We start from the raw sequence: 13,157 nt of genomic DNA, 5'->3' as shown, positions 1-13,157 counted from the left end.
GGTGGTTGTCGCCAAGTCACGTCCAACTCTGCAACCCTGTGGACTGCCAGACTCCTCTGTCCATGGGATTTCCCAGGCAAGAAGACTGGAGTGGGTTGCTATTTCCTTCTTCACGGATTCTTCCCAACCCAGGATGAAACTCCTGTCTCCTGCAGTGGCAGGCAGATTCTGTACCACTGAACCACGCAGGGAAGCCCAATAGAGTGTCTACGTAACGTGTGTATTTGTTGCATCCCATTTGTAAAACACTGCCTAATTAGGACTTGATGGAAATTGTTTAACCAACCCACCAGGCTCCCCCATCCCTGGGATTCTCCGGGCAAGAACAGTGGAGTGGGTTGCCATTTCCTTCTCCAATGTATGCATGCATGCTAAGTCGCTTCAGTCGTGTCCAACTGTGTGTGACCCCATGGACTGTAGCCCACCAGGCTTCTCTGTCCACGGGGTTCTCCAGGCAAGAATACTGGAGTGGGTTGCCATTTCGTTCTCCAAGTTAATATATACTAGGTAGCTAAAACTTTTAAATGTGATCCCACCATCCAGATTACGAAAAATGTTTCCTGCTTGCAGACAAGATGAGCATTTTGTTAAAAGTCCTCACTTACTGTTTCTGAGCATTCTAAAAGGTCAGTCACTGCTGTGGTCACTGGAGTCATGGCAGCTCCATAGAACGTGATTCTTAGAAACCCAGTAATTATAAACGCGAAACAAGACTTCTGAGTTGCAATTCAAGTTTATGTCCTCTCCTTTCCAGACAGAAGGTTTTATTTTGAAGAGAATCACTTTACACCAATTTAAATTTCTTAAAATGAGATCTCAATTCAGTGTAGTACATCAGAGCAATAAGACACTTTGCAACTTGCTGAGTACAATTAAAGATTCAAAGAAACTACATAAAAACACAAGGAAGGAGGGGCATTTTCCGTAACACGATTGGAGGTAGTTTTAAAAGAACACACTTTGAAGAAAAACAAAGAAACCCTAATCATCATAAGACATGGCATTATTTTTTACGGTACCCATGTGAAAGCGTTTAAAGCTGTCAAGATACGTCAGAAGTTTGCAGGAAACAAGCCCATTATAGGTTTCAAGCAGCGTACATTCTTTTCCACTGTTAATTTCCTCCCATGCCTGGGGCATTTCAGCATCTGTAGTTTCTGAGGATGTGAAAATGAACTTATAGCAACATCTGTTGTATCTGATGTGCCTTTTCCCAGAAAACCTTGAACTGTGGATGGGTATAAGGCCGATGGACTTAGCACAGATTCCTACGAACACAGCAGGGACTTTAGTGGGTACTTCTTTGAAAACTACATACATCATCCCAGCCACATCTTGGGATATAACAAAGGCCTCCCTGCTGCAGTAATCTGGGTAGTACTTTTCTGGGTACTCACTGAAAGGGACAAATTCTTGGCTATTAGGGTCTCTGTTGGGCGTATCCTGATGGATAACTCTTCCAACATAGATATCGTTAAGGTGTTCTTTCAGATTGAGAAGATAGTCCACCAAGCTTGGTATATTGACAAACATCCCTTCATCAACCTTCAGGACAAATAGGGCATTAGGGCAGAAAGCCACAGCCCACTGCGTCATGGCGATAATCTTCAGCGTCTGGTTCTCAGCACTGTCCAAGAAGATGCCTTCAATTATGTCATTATTCTTTTGGGACTCTCTATCTCTTGCTGAGTGGTTACCAAAACAGGCATTCCCAAAGCAAATAGTGTGAGAGTGGGGTGCCCTCGGACACTGGTCACGTTACCCCAGGTTTTGCTGATGAGATCCCGCCTTGTTCCATTTTCTGGGCTACTGAATATAAGGGAGAGCAAAAATACGCTCTTCCCTTTACACACCTCTGACTGGCTCAGGATATAGCATTTGGAAAGATTGCTTCTCAAGGGCTCCGTGCTCAATTTTCTTGCCTTATCCTTAGTTTCAAGAATTTTCATATCTACATAAGGCAAAGCATGCAGAAAATATTCTTCCACAAAATCAGCCCCAAAAAGCAAGGCATGAAACAGAATAACATTAAACAGGATGAAACACCACTGGTGAGTCCGAAGTCTGCAGAAAGTCACCTAAATGAAAGAACACATTCATTCCTTCAAGCCTCATCCGCATTTCTGTGTATATACCCCCGGAATACCGTGTGTACCTCTGAAAGCACTTAACAGCACGCTATTTTAAGTGTTTATTATTAGTGTTTCTATTCCCTGTCTCTCTCACTAGGATCTTGGTCCCCTGGACATCATGCCTCTCTCTTCTCCAGTACTACTGAGACCAGTATTTAGCACAAAGTGGAAACTGAACAAAATGCTGGCTGTTTTCTTGCTTGGATGAAACCCTACTTACTACATTCAAGGCACCTGTGTTAGACACTGGGGAAACAAAGAGGAATCAGACGTAGACACCTGAATATAAAGTAACAATTGGTATCATTAGGCTAAAAACTTACAGGAAAATATATGACGGTCCTTTCCAGAACCAATGTGCTTGGGTCAGTTTCTTCTCTGATTACAAAGGTCCAGAGCTATTTGTCAATGGAGTGGCAGCTTTTGTTGACCACTGCACAATGGCTAGGATCAAACATTTACATTCTTCTAGTAAGAGTTTTCAATTCTGACAATTCTGACATTATTGGTTTTGGCAGGGTCCCCTAATCTTTCTGACATGTCTTTCAACATGGACAATCTGCATAGCACCTTTTCCGAGCGCTAGGACGTATCTGAGGCCAAGCTTATTCCGTCTCATTAAAGGAGATGGAAACTTTCCATCTGGAAGAACATATACAATGTAGTACTGCTATATAACAGAGCCAGAGACATCAGAAGAATTCAGTCTCTGTTCACCAGAACGTCAATCAATAAAGACTCCCATAGTGACACTTAACGATGTATTGAGCACTGGCTGTGAGCCAGGCCCTGCACTAAACACTTTACGTGGCTTAACTCTTTCAGTCTTGCTAACATCCCTTTCAGATAGGTTATCTTCAGACTTAAACTGAGCATCCATGTGGTTTAGGCATTTGCTCAAGATCATTCAGTGAATAAGAAGAGGGTGAGATAGGGCCGTGATAGGAACTCAGATCTGTCAGTTTCAAAGCTCACTCTTAACCACTAGAAACTCCTGAAGTCCATCTTTTACTTTCCCATGTCTTTTTAATAAGAAAAATACAACAAATCAAAACAAATTCCCACAATTACAATCTGAACTCATTTCTCTTTTTTTTTTTCAGTTCATCTGATGATTTGCACAAAGAAGAAACTTCAGCTTACTCAAAAGCTTTCTAGTAGATACAAAATGCTACAAAGATTATAAGAAACTTACCTGCATGTTGTCTGTGAACAATCTGGGGGCTTTGGAAATTATTGAGCCCAGATGCCAAAGTGTGTCCAAATGTAACTCAGGATCACTCATTCTAACAGCAATTGAAGTACAGTACCTCGTGCCTGAGACCTTCAGGATAAGGTTTCTTGTCAATCAACCTGGGCTTTTGTCCCAGAATACATTCTAGCTCTATAGGAGAGCAAGTGCTGATCATGTTACAGCTAGAGGGAATCCAGAACAAAGAATAGAAAGCAAATCTCTTCAAATGCTTCCAACCTTGTGTACCTCTTGAAGCTGACCCCTTGTCTTTATATGGAGTTCCTGGTGAAGTATGTGTGGGAGTTGAAAGAACAGTTCACACATGTGTCTCCATAGCATCATCACACAGGGAGTCTATCTCAAGAAACTAAACAGAGTAGTCTCTGCTTGCTGGTACGTGCATGTGCAAGAAATGTGTTAAACATCAACGGATGCTTGTCATCCCTGGTAGGTGCATTTTTTCTACCAAAAGAAACTTACGGTGTAGTTTGATACATGTCTCACCAGGAAGGATTCTGAATTCCTAGTATAGGCCATGTAAGATTGTTCTTAAATCAGTTATGTCATCCATCTACCTCTCCCAGGCAACTTTATCTCAAAAGAGGAAATAACCCGTAATCCACTTTAGCCTGAAATGGAAAAACTAAGCATTTGATGTTTGCAATTTTTCTATTGTCTCTATGTGTAGAAATTACTCCAAATACCATTTGATCAGCAAGTTTAGTAAAGAAAGAAAGAAACAACATCCAGCATATTTTTATGTTCCTGTCACAAACGGTTGCACTGAGCCTTCTGTTCCTATGCCAGGCTATTTCACGTTTTGCTTTTTGCATGTTGATCTTCCTGCCTGCCATTCATAGCAGTTTTTGTAGTTATTTGCCTAGGAATAATTCATTGCATTTTAAAGCTGGCTATGTTTTCTCACCAATCAGTGTGGATTCTTGGAGATTTTTTACAAAGTGGGGAATATATATCCTAAAAAAATTCAAATGAGAATTTTTTTACATATACAAAATTGAATGATTACATAGGTCTTGGATTTCACTAAATACAAATTCCATTTTGCAATTTACATTTTTTAATGAGCCATAAATTTTGCTCCTGGATATCCTCTGGACTTAAACTGAGACAGTTTGGTTTCTTTGTCCATGAGAGGTTCAAACAATATTATCTCTACAAAAAAGATCTTCACGACCCAGATATCATGATGATGTGATCACTAATCTAGAGCCAGACATCTTGGAATGTGAAGTCAAGTGGGCCTTAGAAAGCATCACTATGAACAAAGCTAGTGGAGGTGATGGAATTCCAGTTGAGCTGTTTCAAATCCTGAAAGATGATGCTGTGAAAGTGCTGCACTCAATATGCCAGCAAATTTGGAAAACTCAGCAGTGGCCACAGGACTGGAAAAGGTCAGTTTTCATTCCAGTTCCAAAGAAAGGCAATGCCAAAGAATGCTCAAACTACCGCACAATTGCACTTATCTCACATGCTAGTAAAGTAATGCTCAAAATTCTCCAAGCCAGGCTTCAGCAATACGTGAACCGTGAACTCTTTGATGTTCAAGCTGGTTTTAGAAAAGGCAGAGGAACCAGAGATCAAATTGCAACATCCGCTGAATCATTGAAAAAGCAAGAGAGTTCCAGAAAACATCTATTTCTGCTTTATTGACTATGCCAAAGCCTTTGACTGTGTGGATCACAATACACTGTGGAAAATTCTGAAAGAGATGGGAATACCAGACCACCTGACCTGCCTCTTGAGAAATCTGTATGCAGGTCAGGAAGCAAGAGTTAGAAGTGGACATGGAACAACAGACTGGTTCCGAATAGGAAAAGGAGTACGTCAAGGCTGTATATTGTCACCCTGCTTATTTAACTTCTATGCAGAGTACATCATGAGAAACACTGGACTGGAAGAAACACAAGCTGGAATCAAGATTGCTGGGAGAAATATCAATCACCTCAGATATGCAGATGACACCACCCTTATGGCAAAAAGTGAAGAGGAGCTAAAAAGCCTCTTGATGAAAGTGAAAGAGGAGAGTGAAAAAGTTGGCTTAAAGCTCAACATTCAGAAAACAAAGATCATGAGAAAGATGGGGAAACAGTAGAAACAGTGTCAGACTTTATTTTTGGGGGCTCCAAAATCACTGCAGATGGTGACTGCAGCCATGAAATTAAAAGACGCTTACTCCTTGGAAGAAAAGTTATGACCAACCTAGATAGTATATTCAAAAGCAGAGACATTACTTTGCCGACTAAGGTCCGTCTAGTCAAGGCTATGGTTTTTCCTGTGGTCATGTATGGATGTGAGAATTGGACTGTGAAGAAGGCTGAGCGCCGAAGAATTGATGCTTTTGAACAGTGGTGTTGCAGAAGACTCTTGAGAGTCCCTGGACTGCAAGGAGATCCAACTGGTCCATTCTGAAGGAGATCAGCCCTGGGATTTCTTTGGAAGGAATGATGCTAAAGCTGAAGCTCCAGTACTATGGCCACCTCATGCGAAGAGTTGACTCACTGGAAAAGACTCTGATGCTGGGAGGGATTGGGGGCCGGAGGAGAAGGGGACGACAGAGGATGAGATGGCTGGATGGCATCACGGAATGGACGAGAGTCTGAGCGAACTCCAGGAGATGATGGACAGGGAGGCCTGGCGTGCTGCAATTCATGGGGTCGCAAAGAGTCGGACACGACTGACTGACTGAACTGAACTGAAGCCAGCTCCATCTAGAATTTTCAGTTTGATTCAGCAAACTTACGGTATTAGGGTTGAGATCATTTGCTGCAAATAGAAGTGCCTGGTTTTCTTGATTACCTTAGCACTGCCTTCTCTTTCATAAAGCTCACCCAATCTGACATGTCAACCCATGTCTTCCTAAATTTTCCTGTAATATCATCATCAGTCACCCTCTGCCTTAGAAGTTCTCAGTCTTCCTGTTGTCTACCAAACCAAACCAGTTTAAGACCTGACTTTCTGAACTCCATACTTAGTTTCCACCACCACAAAGAATCAACTTTTTATTTCCTGTGTGTTCAGTGCCCTAGATGTACTCCGGAGACATGGAGCCTTTGCTCTGCTCTACCACTAACTGCACATACGACTGTCGGTCATATGAGTAGCTGTTCTTTGGGCACGTCTTTTACAGTCCCTCTCTCCTCGTAAAGTGAGCATAATAAGGAAAAGTGTCGCACAGTCGGTGCAAGATCAGATTGGGTGACGGACATAAATTCACTGGATAATTTGTTTATACCGCCTGGAAGTAAACTTCCGCCCAGGTGCCACAGGACTGAGGGGTCCGCCGCGTGCTCCGTTTCCCTCTACGCCCCTCTGCCCTCCCACTTCCGCTTCAAGGCGGGGCCGGAAGTGCAGTCGCGTCCGCTGGGCGCCGCGGGTGGAGGGACGCGCGGAGATGACGCAGGCAGCACCGGAAGCCGCTCCCCTGTGAGGCTGTGGACCCGGAGCGGCGGCCGCCGGTCCAGGTCTGTGTACTAGGCGGGGCCGGGTCGCGGAGGGGGTTGTTTGGCGCCCGCGCCTCTGTTGACTCGCCGCGCCTCGGGCTGTTTGCCTTTCTCTCGCTGCAGGCGCCATGGCTGCGGAGCGGACCCGGCCGCTGCGAGGCTCTGGCGGCCCGAGCGCGCCTAGTTGGTGTGAGCCCGGCGCGAGGTCCCGGGCCCCGGGGCGCTCGCTCAGGTCAGTGCCGCGCGGAACACGGCTCCGGGAGTAGGGGACCTGGGAGTGGCGAGCGGGTTGAAGGGATCTGGAGTTGATTTAGAGATGGGAGAATTGAGTGATTGCCTCCTGGAGCCTCAGTTTCCTTAGCTGCGAAATGAGTTAACCGTGATGTCCCAGGGCTGTTAATGAGTTTGAAGGATGAAGCAGTATGGAGAGGCGGTTTATGAAGTACAAAGCGCTGTACTAATGTGAGGGACTGCGCCATAATTGTGGGTATGCCATGGAGACGGGTGTGTATGTGGAGTGCTGCTTGCAATAAAGATAGCAAGGTTAATGCTGAATAATGGTAACCAGCATTTCTTGTAGGCTTCCACTGTGCGGATACTATGCTAAACGTTTTATGTGCATTGTCCCCTTTATTCCTTGTAAAAACGCTTGTAGATAATGCTGTTAGTGGTTACCTTTTACCAGTGAGGAAGTTGGGCTTGGATAGGTGAAGTGATTTGCCCAGGGTCACCCAGCAACAAGTGGGGTTGCAAAGCCCTTTTAGAAACCCTATTTGTATTCCTTCGAAGCTTTTAAAAATTCATCTTAAAACTGACGGTGTATATAAACAGATCAAATATTCATAGGGTCTTAAATTCATAAAGGGACCTTCACTCCTATTCCTCAACCCTCCAGTATTCTCTGGAAACAACCAGTGTTAACCAGCTTATTGAGTATTCAGAAGACATTTTATGTATACATAAGTGTATTTAGATAAGCTCAGAGCCTCTGTTTTCTTTAACCCTGGTTGTGCTTGATAAGAAAAGAGAGGGAAGATGAAGCCTCCCTCCCAAAGATAGCAAATGTCTTGTTTTCTCTCTTGATTAGGCCAGGTCCTGAGAGAGGAGAGGTAAAGGGCATGCATCATGTTCAGTCAAGAATGTTCTATCTTTAGTAAGACCTGGAAGTATAAGTTTTGTTTTGCTTCTTTGAGAAGGGTTGGGGCTGGGCAAGATGTTGTTCCTGTTCCTTCCTGTGAGACCCAGGGAAAGTCACTCCACTTTGGGGGCCATAAATTTCTTCATTTATTAAGGGCAGTTCTCATACCTTCCACAAGGTCGTGAAAATCATGTGAGGTAACACCTAAGAGTAGTACTCCAGTGTTTCAAACCAGTACAAAGATGAGTTACCTGAGGGAACGTAGGCAGTCAGTAGCAGAACCAGAGACCAAACCCACATCTCCCATCTCCCAGTTTAGGAATGTTTTCACATCTGTCTGTTTCAGAGCTTTGTGATTGTTAACACTGAGGGCAAAAGGGCAAGTTTTATGTTTAGTCTGAAGTTGTGGTGGGGAGGAAAGGATGGGACACCATAGAGTGTGGAGAGGGTGGAAAGAGAATGCCTCTCCTGGGAAATCAGCCTCATGTCAGTAACTGCCCTTAATTATAAAATTAAATTCCCAGTAAGTTTGAGCACTTGAGGTTTTTCTTTTTTTTCCTGTATATTTTAATCCGTTTCAAGAGAAACAGGAGTGGGGAGTGGGGAGTGGGGGACGGACAAAAAAGAGAAACTGGTAATGTGCTAGGTTTGAAGGGGATGTTACTGGAGCTTTCCTGCCAGGTATTGATAGTAATAAAACTAACAAAAAGTGCCATTTGAGTTACCCTACTGGGCTGTGTTCTAAGCTTGTCACTACTGTTTGTGATTCGTGCAGCGCTCAAGGTGAGCTAGCTTCCATTTTACAGATGACAGAACTGAAGCTCAGAAGTTAGCTGAGTATGTCCATGATCACATAGGAAGTGGCTGAATCTGTGGAAGGTTTGGCTGACTTGAAAGCATTTTCCTTTACCTCAGTCCGCCTCTGTAGTTAGCTGTCCTTGACTATTCCCAGTAATGGGAAGCTCACCACCCTGGAGGCAGCTGTTCCATTACTGGAAAGCTCTGATGTTTTAAAAGCTCCTCCTTCAGTTGAATTGAATTCTCACTTCCTGAAGTATTCCCTGTGGGGCATTGTGCTGCCAGTAAGTGATATTCCTCGAGGCTCTCTAAGAGTTCAGTTTAGACCTACGACCTTTTCTTAAGTTCTCTCCAGAGTCAGTTCATTTTTTAGAGAAACAAAAGCTGATTTTTTTTTAAATAGTTCATTCTGCAAAGCTAATGGGTCCTACTTTATTTTAAAAAGATGCCTTTTTCATGATAGTGAGAGATGAAGAACTGGATAAGACCTTCCCATAAAGGGTTCAGTAGCTTAAAGGGCAGTCTTTAAGAGCTGGAAGAAAAATTCTTGTTAGGAGTATGTGTAAATCTCAGAAATGCCTGGGTTTTTTAAGGTGCTCAATGGCAAACTCATCCCATAATCTCCGTGGTGTCATGGGTTCACTGATTGGGTGTGCTGTACATGTCTCTTGGTTATTTGGTAATGATACTGTTTTCGTGGGTATTATAAATTTGCCTTGTGTCCATTTAAGTAACAGTTCATTGTACACAGATGAATTCCTAAGATGTGTATGTGGCATACTTTGTGTGTGTGGCTGCGCAGATGTGATAGAAGAAGCCCCTCCCCCCACTTCTTTGTGGTAAAAGATGATTCCTGGGCACATGTTTTGGTTGTATTTTTAATTGGCCAGGATTAATTAGCTGTTGGCCTCATTTTCTGACTGTCCACAGAAACTTTTTTCTTGTCTTGCTGTGAATGATTTTTTTAAAGTAAAGCTTTTCCAGAAATATTACAGATAAAAGGTTGTTGGGATTCAGAAACAGGAGGCCTGTTAATCTTGTTGGTGGCTTTTTTTGGTTTTTTTTGCTGTGCCAAGCAACTCGTGGGACCTTAGTTCCCTGAGCAGGGATCAAACCCAGGCCCTCTGGCAGTGAACATGCAGAGTCCTAACCAGTGGGCAACCAAGAAATTCCCAGGACATTTGTTATCTTGTGTTCAGTTCATATAGCTTGCCATGGACTCTTTAGTTTTTGGCAGCCAAGTAAATCCTAAAGTTAATAAATCCTACCTAGCCCAAACCCTGAGCCTTATTTTAAAGTCCGTTCACTATTCGACAACATTAGACACCAGATGATGTGATTAGAAGCAGGTTGTTTGCTTTAACTGCTTTTTGTCTGATAACAAATGTTCCTGCCAAATTTGATATTGGGAAATTAATGAAAATGGTCTTTACATATCTTAATATTAATGAAGTTGGACAGTGAGATCTGACTATTTGTGTAAACCAGATAAATGATCATGGCATCTCGTCCCATCACTTCATGGCAAATAGATGGGGAAACAATGGAAACAGTGACATTATTTTCTCGGGCTCCAAAATCACTGCAGATAGTGACTGCAGCCATGAGATTAAAAGACACTTGCTCCTTGGAAGAAAAGCTATGGCCAACCTAAACAACATACTAAAAAGCGGAGGCGTTACTTTGCCGACAAAGGTCCGTCTAGTCAAAGCTTTGGTTTTTCCAGTAGTCATGTATGGATGTGAGTTGGACCATAAAGAAAACTGAGCACTGAAGAATTCATACTTTTGAACTGTGGTGTTGAAGAAGACTCTTGAGAGTCTCTTGGGCTGCAGGGAGATCCAGCCAGTCGATCCTAAAGGACATCAGTCCTGAATATTCATTGGAAGGACTGATGCTGAAGCTCCAATCCTTTGGCCACCTGAAGTGAAGAACTGACTCATTGGAAAAAACCCTGATGCTGGGAAAGATTGAAAGCAGGAGGAGAAGGGGATGACAGAGGATGAGATGGTTGGATGGCTTCATCAGCTCAGTGGACATGAGATCTAGCAAGCTCTGGGAGTTGGTGGTGGACAGGGAAGCCTGGTGTGCTTCTGTCCATGGGGTTGCAAAGAGTTGGACACGACTAAGCAACTGAACTGATAAATGAATTTACTTTCCGCTTTCACTTTAATTTGGACATTAGCTTTTAAAATTAGTATGACAGTATGATGGGAAACTGGTCAGATTACAAGGAAAGTTTTTTTTTTTAATCATTGAAGTGTTTCAACACATAAAAATCTAATTAAAAAAAAAAACAAAACCATGTACCTATTGCCCGGCACTAATATCAGTCAACATGGCTGATCTTGGGAAAGGTGGTTTTCACCGATTTGCTTTACTTTTTCTTCTTCCCATTAGTTAGTCCCCATTGTTAAGAGTGGGTAGACACCTTGACATATTATGGATTGATGGATACTTGTCTTTTTTTGAGGGGGGGTCCAGTTAGCCTAAAGGGAGAGATGTTATAGTCAGAGGGACTCGGTGCTCCCAGATCTTACCACCAGGCTGTGATTCTCCTGATGGAAGCTGGAGGAGTCCCGACCTTGGGAGCACTGGCTTCCTGTCTGTTCTGTTGCTATTTTAATAGCACAGTTGGCTGTAGGCAAATCACTTACCTTCTCTGACCTGCAGCTTCCTCATGCGCTAAGTGAAGGAAATGGTACCTTTCTTCGTGCGTCTTGTAAGCATCAGGATGACTAATTTGTCTTATTTGTGCACACCTCCAGGACCCTCATGGCTCTTGGGGACACATGAGGTTAAGAGATGTCACCAGCTCATATTAATCTTATTAAAACAGACCATGTAAGGCCAGATAAGGCTTTTGGTGATTCATGTTCTAACAGGCAATGCCATAAGGGAAGTGGAAGAACCGGAACACCAGAGCCATATAACATTGCATCTACTTATTTTTCTTCCCCAAACCTTTTTGCCTAAGCATCTATTGCAAAAGCTAGTAGTCAGTTCTGTGATCCCTGTAACAGGTCAGGTTATACCTAGCCTGGTAACTGATGTCTCAAGTTACTGGTCTAGAGACTTACTTTCTGGGGGTCACATCTTTGTGCTTATTTTTGTGATTTTCCTGCCCAAATAGAGTGTATTTAAGAAAATGGAGTCATGATGATTTTGATGGGGGTTCTATTATACAGAATACACTGTTTCATAAAGAATGAATACTGTAAATCTTTTACTGTGAAGATGCATGTAGCATGTGCTAGACTTCAGAAGGAGCAAGGCGCACGCACCAAAAGTAGCTTCACTGAGTTGTTTTGGAGGTCATGATTTGTTAAAGTATGTTTTCTCAAATGTTTTCTTCTATGCGCATGGAAATTGTTTCAGATAAATACAATGTATTAAGTGTAAAGTTGTAATGTAACTAAGCTCTAAAGTTGTAACAGATTTTTGCACTAATTTTTAATACTTCATTTGTTAGCAGTCTTGCTTGAACGGTCTTTTTGAGCAGAACTAATACAATATTTTGATGTGCCACAGGTAAATTTTTCCATAACCTTATGGAGAGAAAGGACTTTGAGACATGGCTTGATAACATTTCTGTTACATTTCTTTCTCTGACGGACTTGCAGAAAAATGAAACTCTGGATCACCTGATTAGTCTGAGTGGGGCAGTCCAGCTCAGACACCTCTCCAATAACCTGGAGACTCTGCTCAAGCGGGACTTCCTCAAACTCCTTCCCCTGGAGCTCAGTTTTTATTTGTTAAAATGGCTTGACCCTCAGACTTTACTCACATGCTGCCTCGTCTCTAAACAGTGGAATAAGGTGATAAGTGCCTGTACGGAGGTGTGGCAGGCCGCCTGTAAGAGTCTGGGCTGGCAGATAGATGATTCCGTTCAGGACGCTTTGCACTGGAAGAAGGTTTATTTGAAGGCTATTTTGAGAATGAAGCAACTGGAGGACCATGAAGCCTTTGAGACCTCATCTTTAATTGGACACAGTGCCAGAGTGTATGCACTTTACTACAAAGATGGACTTCTGTGTACAGGTAAGAGAGCCTGGACCTATTTTTTTTTCTTTTTAATTTTTGTGTTTCGTGGAGTGTAATCTTACAGACAGAACAACGTACTCCTCAGGCTTGAGAATGGCAGTCGTTAATTATCTGAGATACCTGTGATGGCATAGATAGATGCTCCGTCCCGGACTGGTTCCTCCTCTCCCCTCCACCACCCCTTTATCCTTTTTCACTCTGAGAAGACAATTATTTTTATAAAATTTTATGAGAAGAAAGCTCCAGACAATTTTTATAAGTGTGATATGAGTCTGAAAGCTCTGACTGCGTTTTTCTATGCTTTTTTCCCATATACAGTCCCTCATGTTGGGTTTTTTTTTTTTTTTTTT

At 42.8% G+C, this 13,157-nt stretch overlaps 2 protein-coding genes across 2 annotated transcripts in view; one reads left to right on the top strand and one right to left on the bottom strand.

Annotated features, from left to right (window-relative positions):
• Positions 1 to 981: 981 nt before the first annotated feature.
• B3GALT9 (beta-1,3-galactosyltransferase 9) lies at positions 982 to 3,333 on the bottom strand. Its single transcript, XM_068973660.1, is given in 3 exon segments — positions 982 to 1,676; positions 1,679 to 2,078; positions 3,328 to 3,333. Coding segments are annotated over 3 exon segments (1,101 nt in total).
• Positions 3,334 to 6,928: 3,595 nt separating this feature from the next.
• The window catches only part of FBXW2 (F-box and WD repeat domain containing 2), a 34,085-nt gene continuing 27,856 nt past the window's right edge, over positions 6,929 to 13,157 (top strand). The window contains exons 1-2 of the mRNA XM_068973870.1: positions 6,929 to 7,059; positions 12,295 to 12,804. Of these exons, the coding sequence (XP_068829971.1) occupies positions 12,315 to 12,804 (490 nt within the window). The 5' untranslated portion in view covers positions 6,929 to 7,059; positions 12,295 to 12,314. The remainder of the gene's footprint in view (positions 7,060 to 12,294; positions 12,805 to 13,157) is intronic.

Source organism: Capricornis sumatraensis, chromosome 6 (assembly GCF_032405125.1).
Source record: "Capricornis sumatraensis isolate serow.1 chromosome 6, serow.2, whole genome shotgun sequence".
In the NCBI taxonomy this organism is placed as follows: domain Eukaryota; kingdom Metazoa; phylum Chordata; class Mammalia; order Artiodactyla; family Bovidae; genus Capricornis; species Capricornis sumatraensis.
The sequence above is the reverse complement of the archived record's forward strand: the minus strand, read 5'-3'. Positions and strand labels throughout refer to the sequence as shown.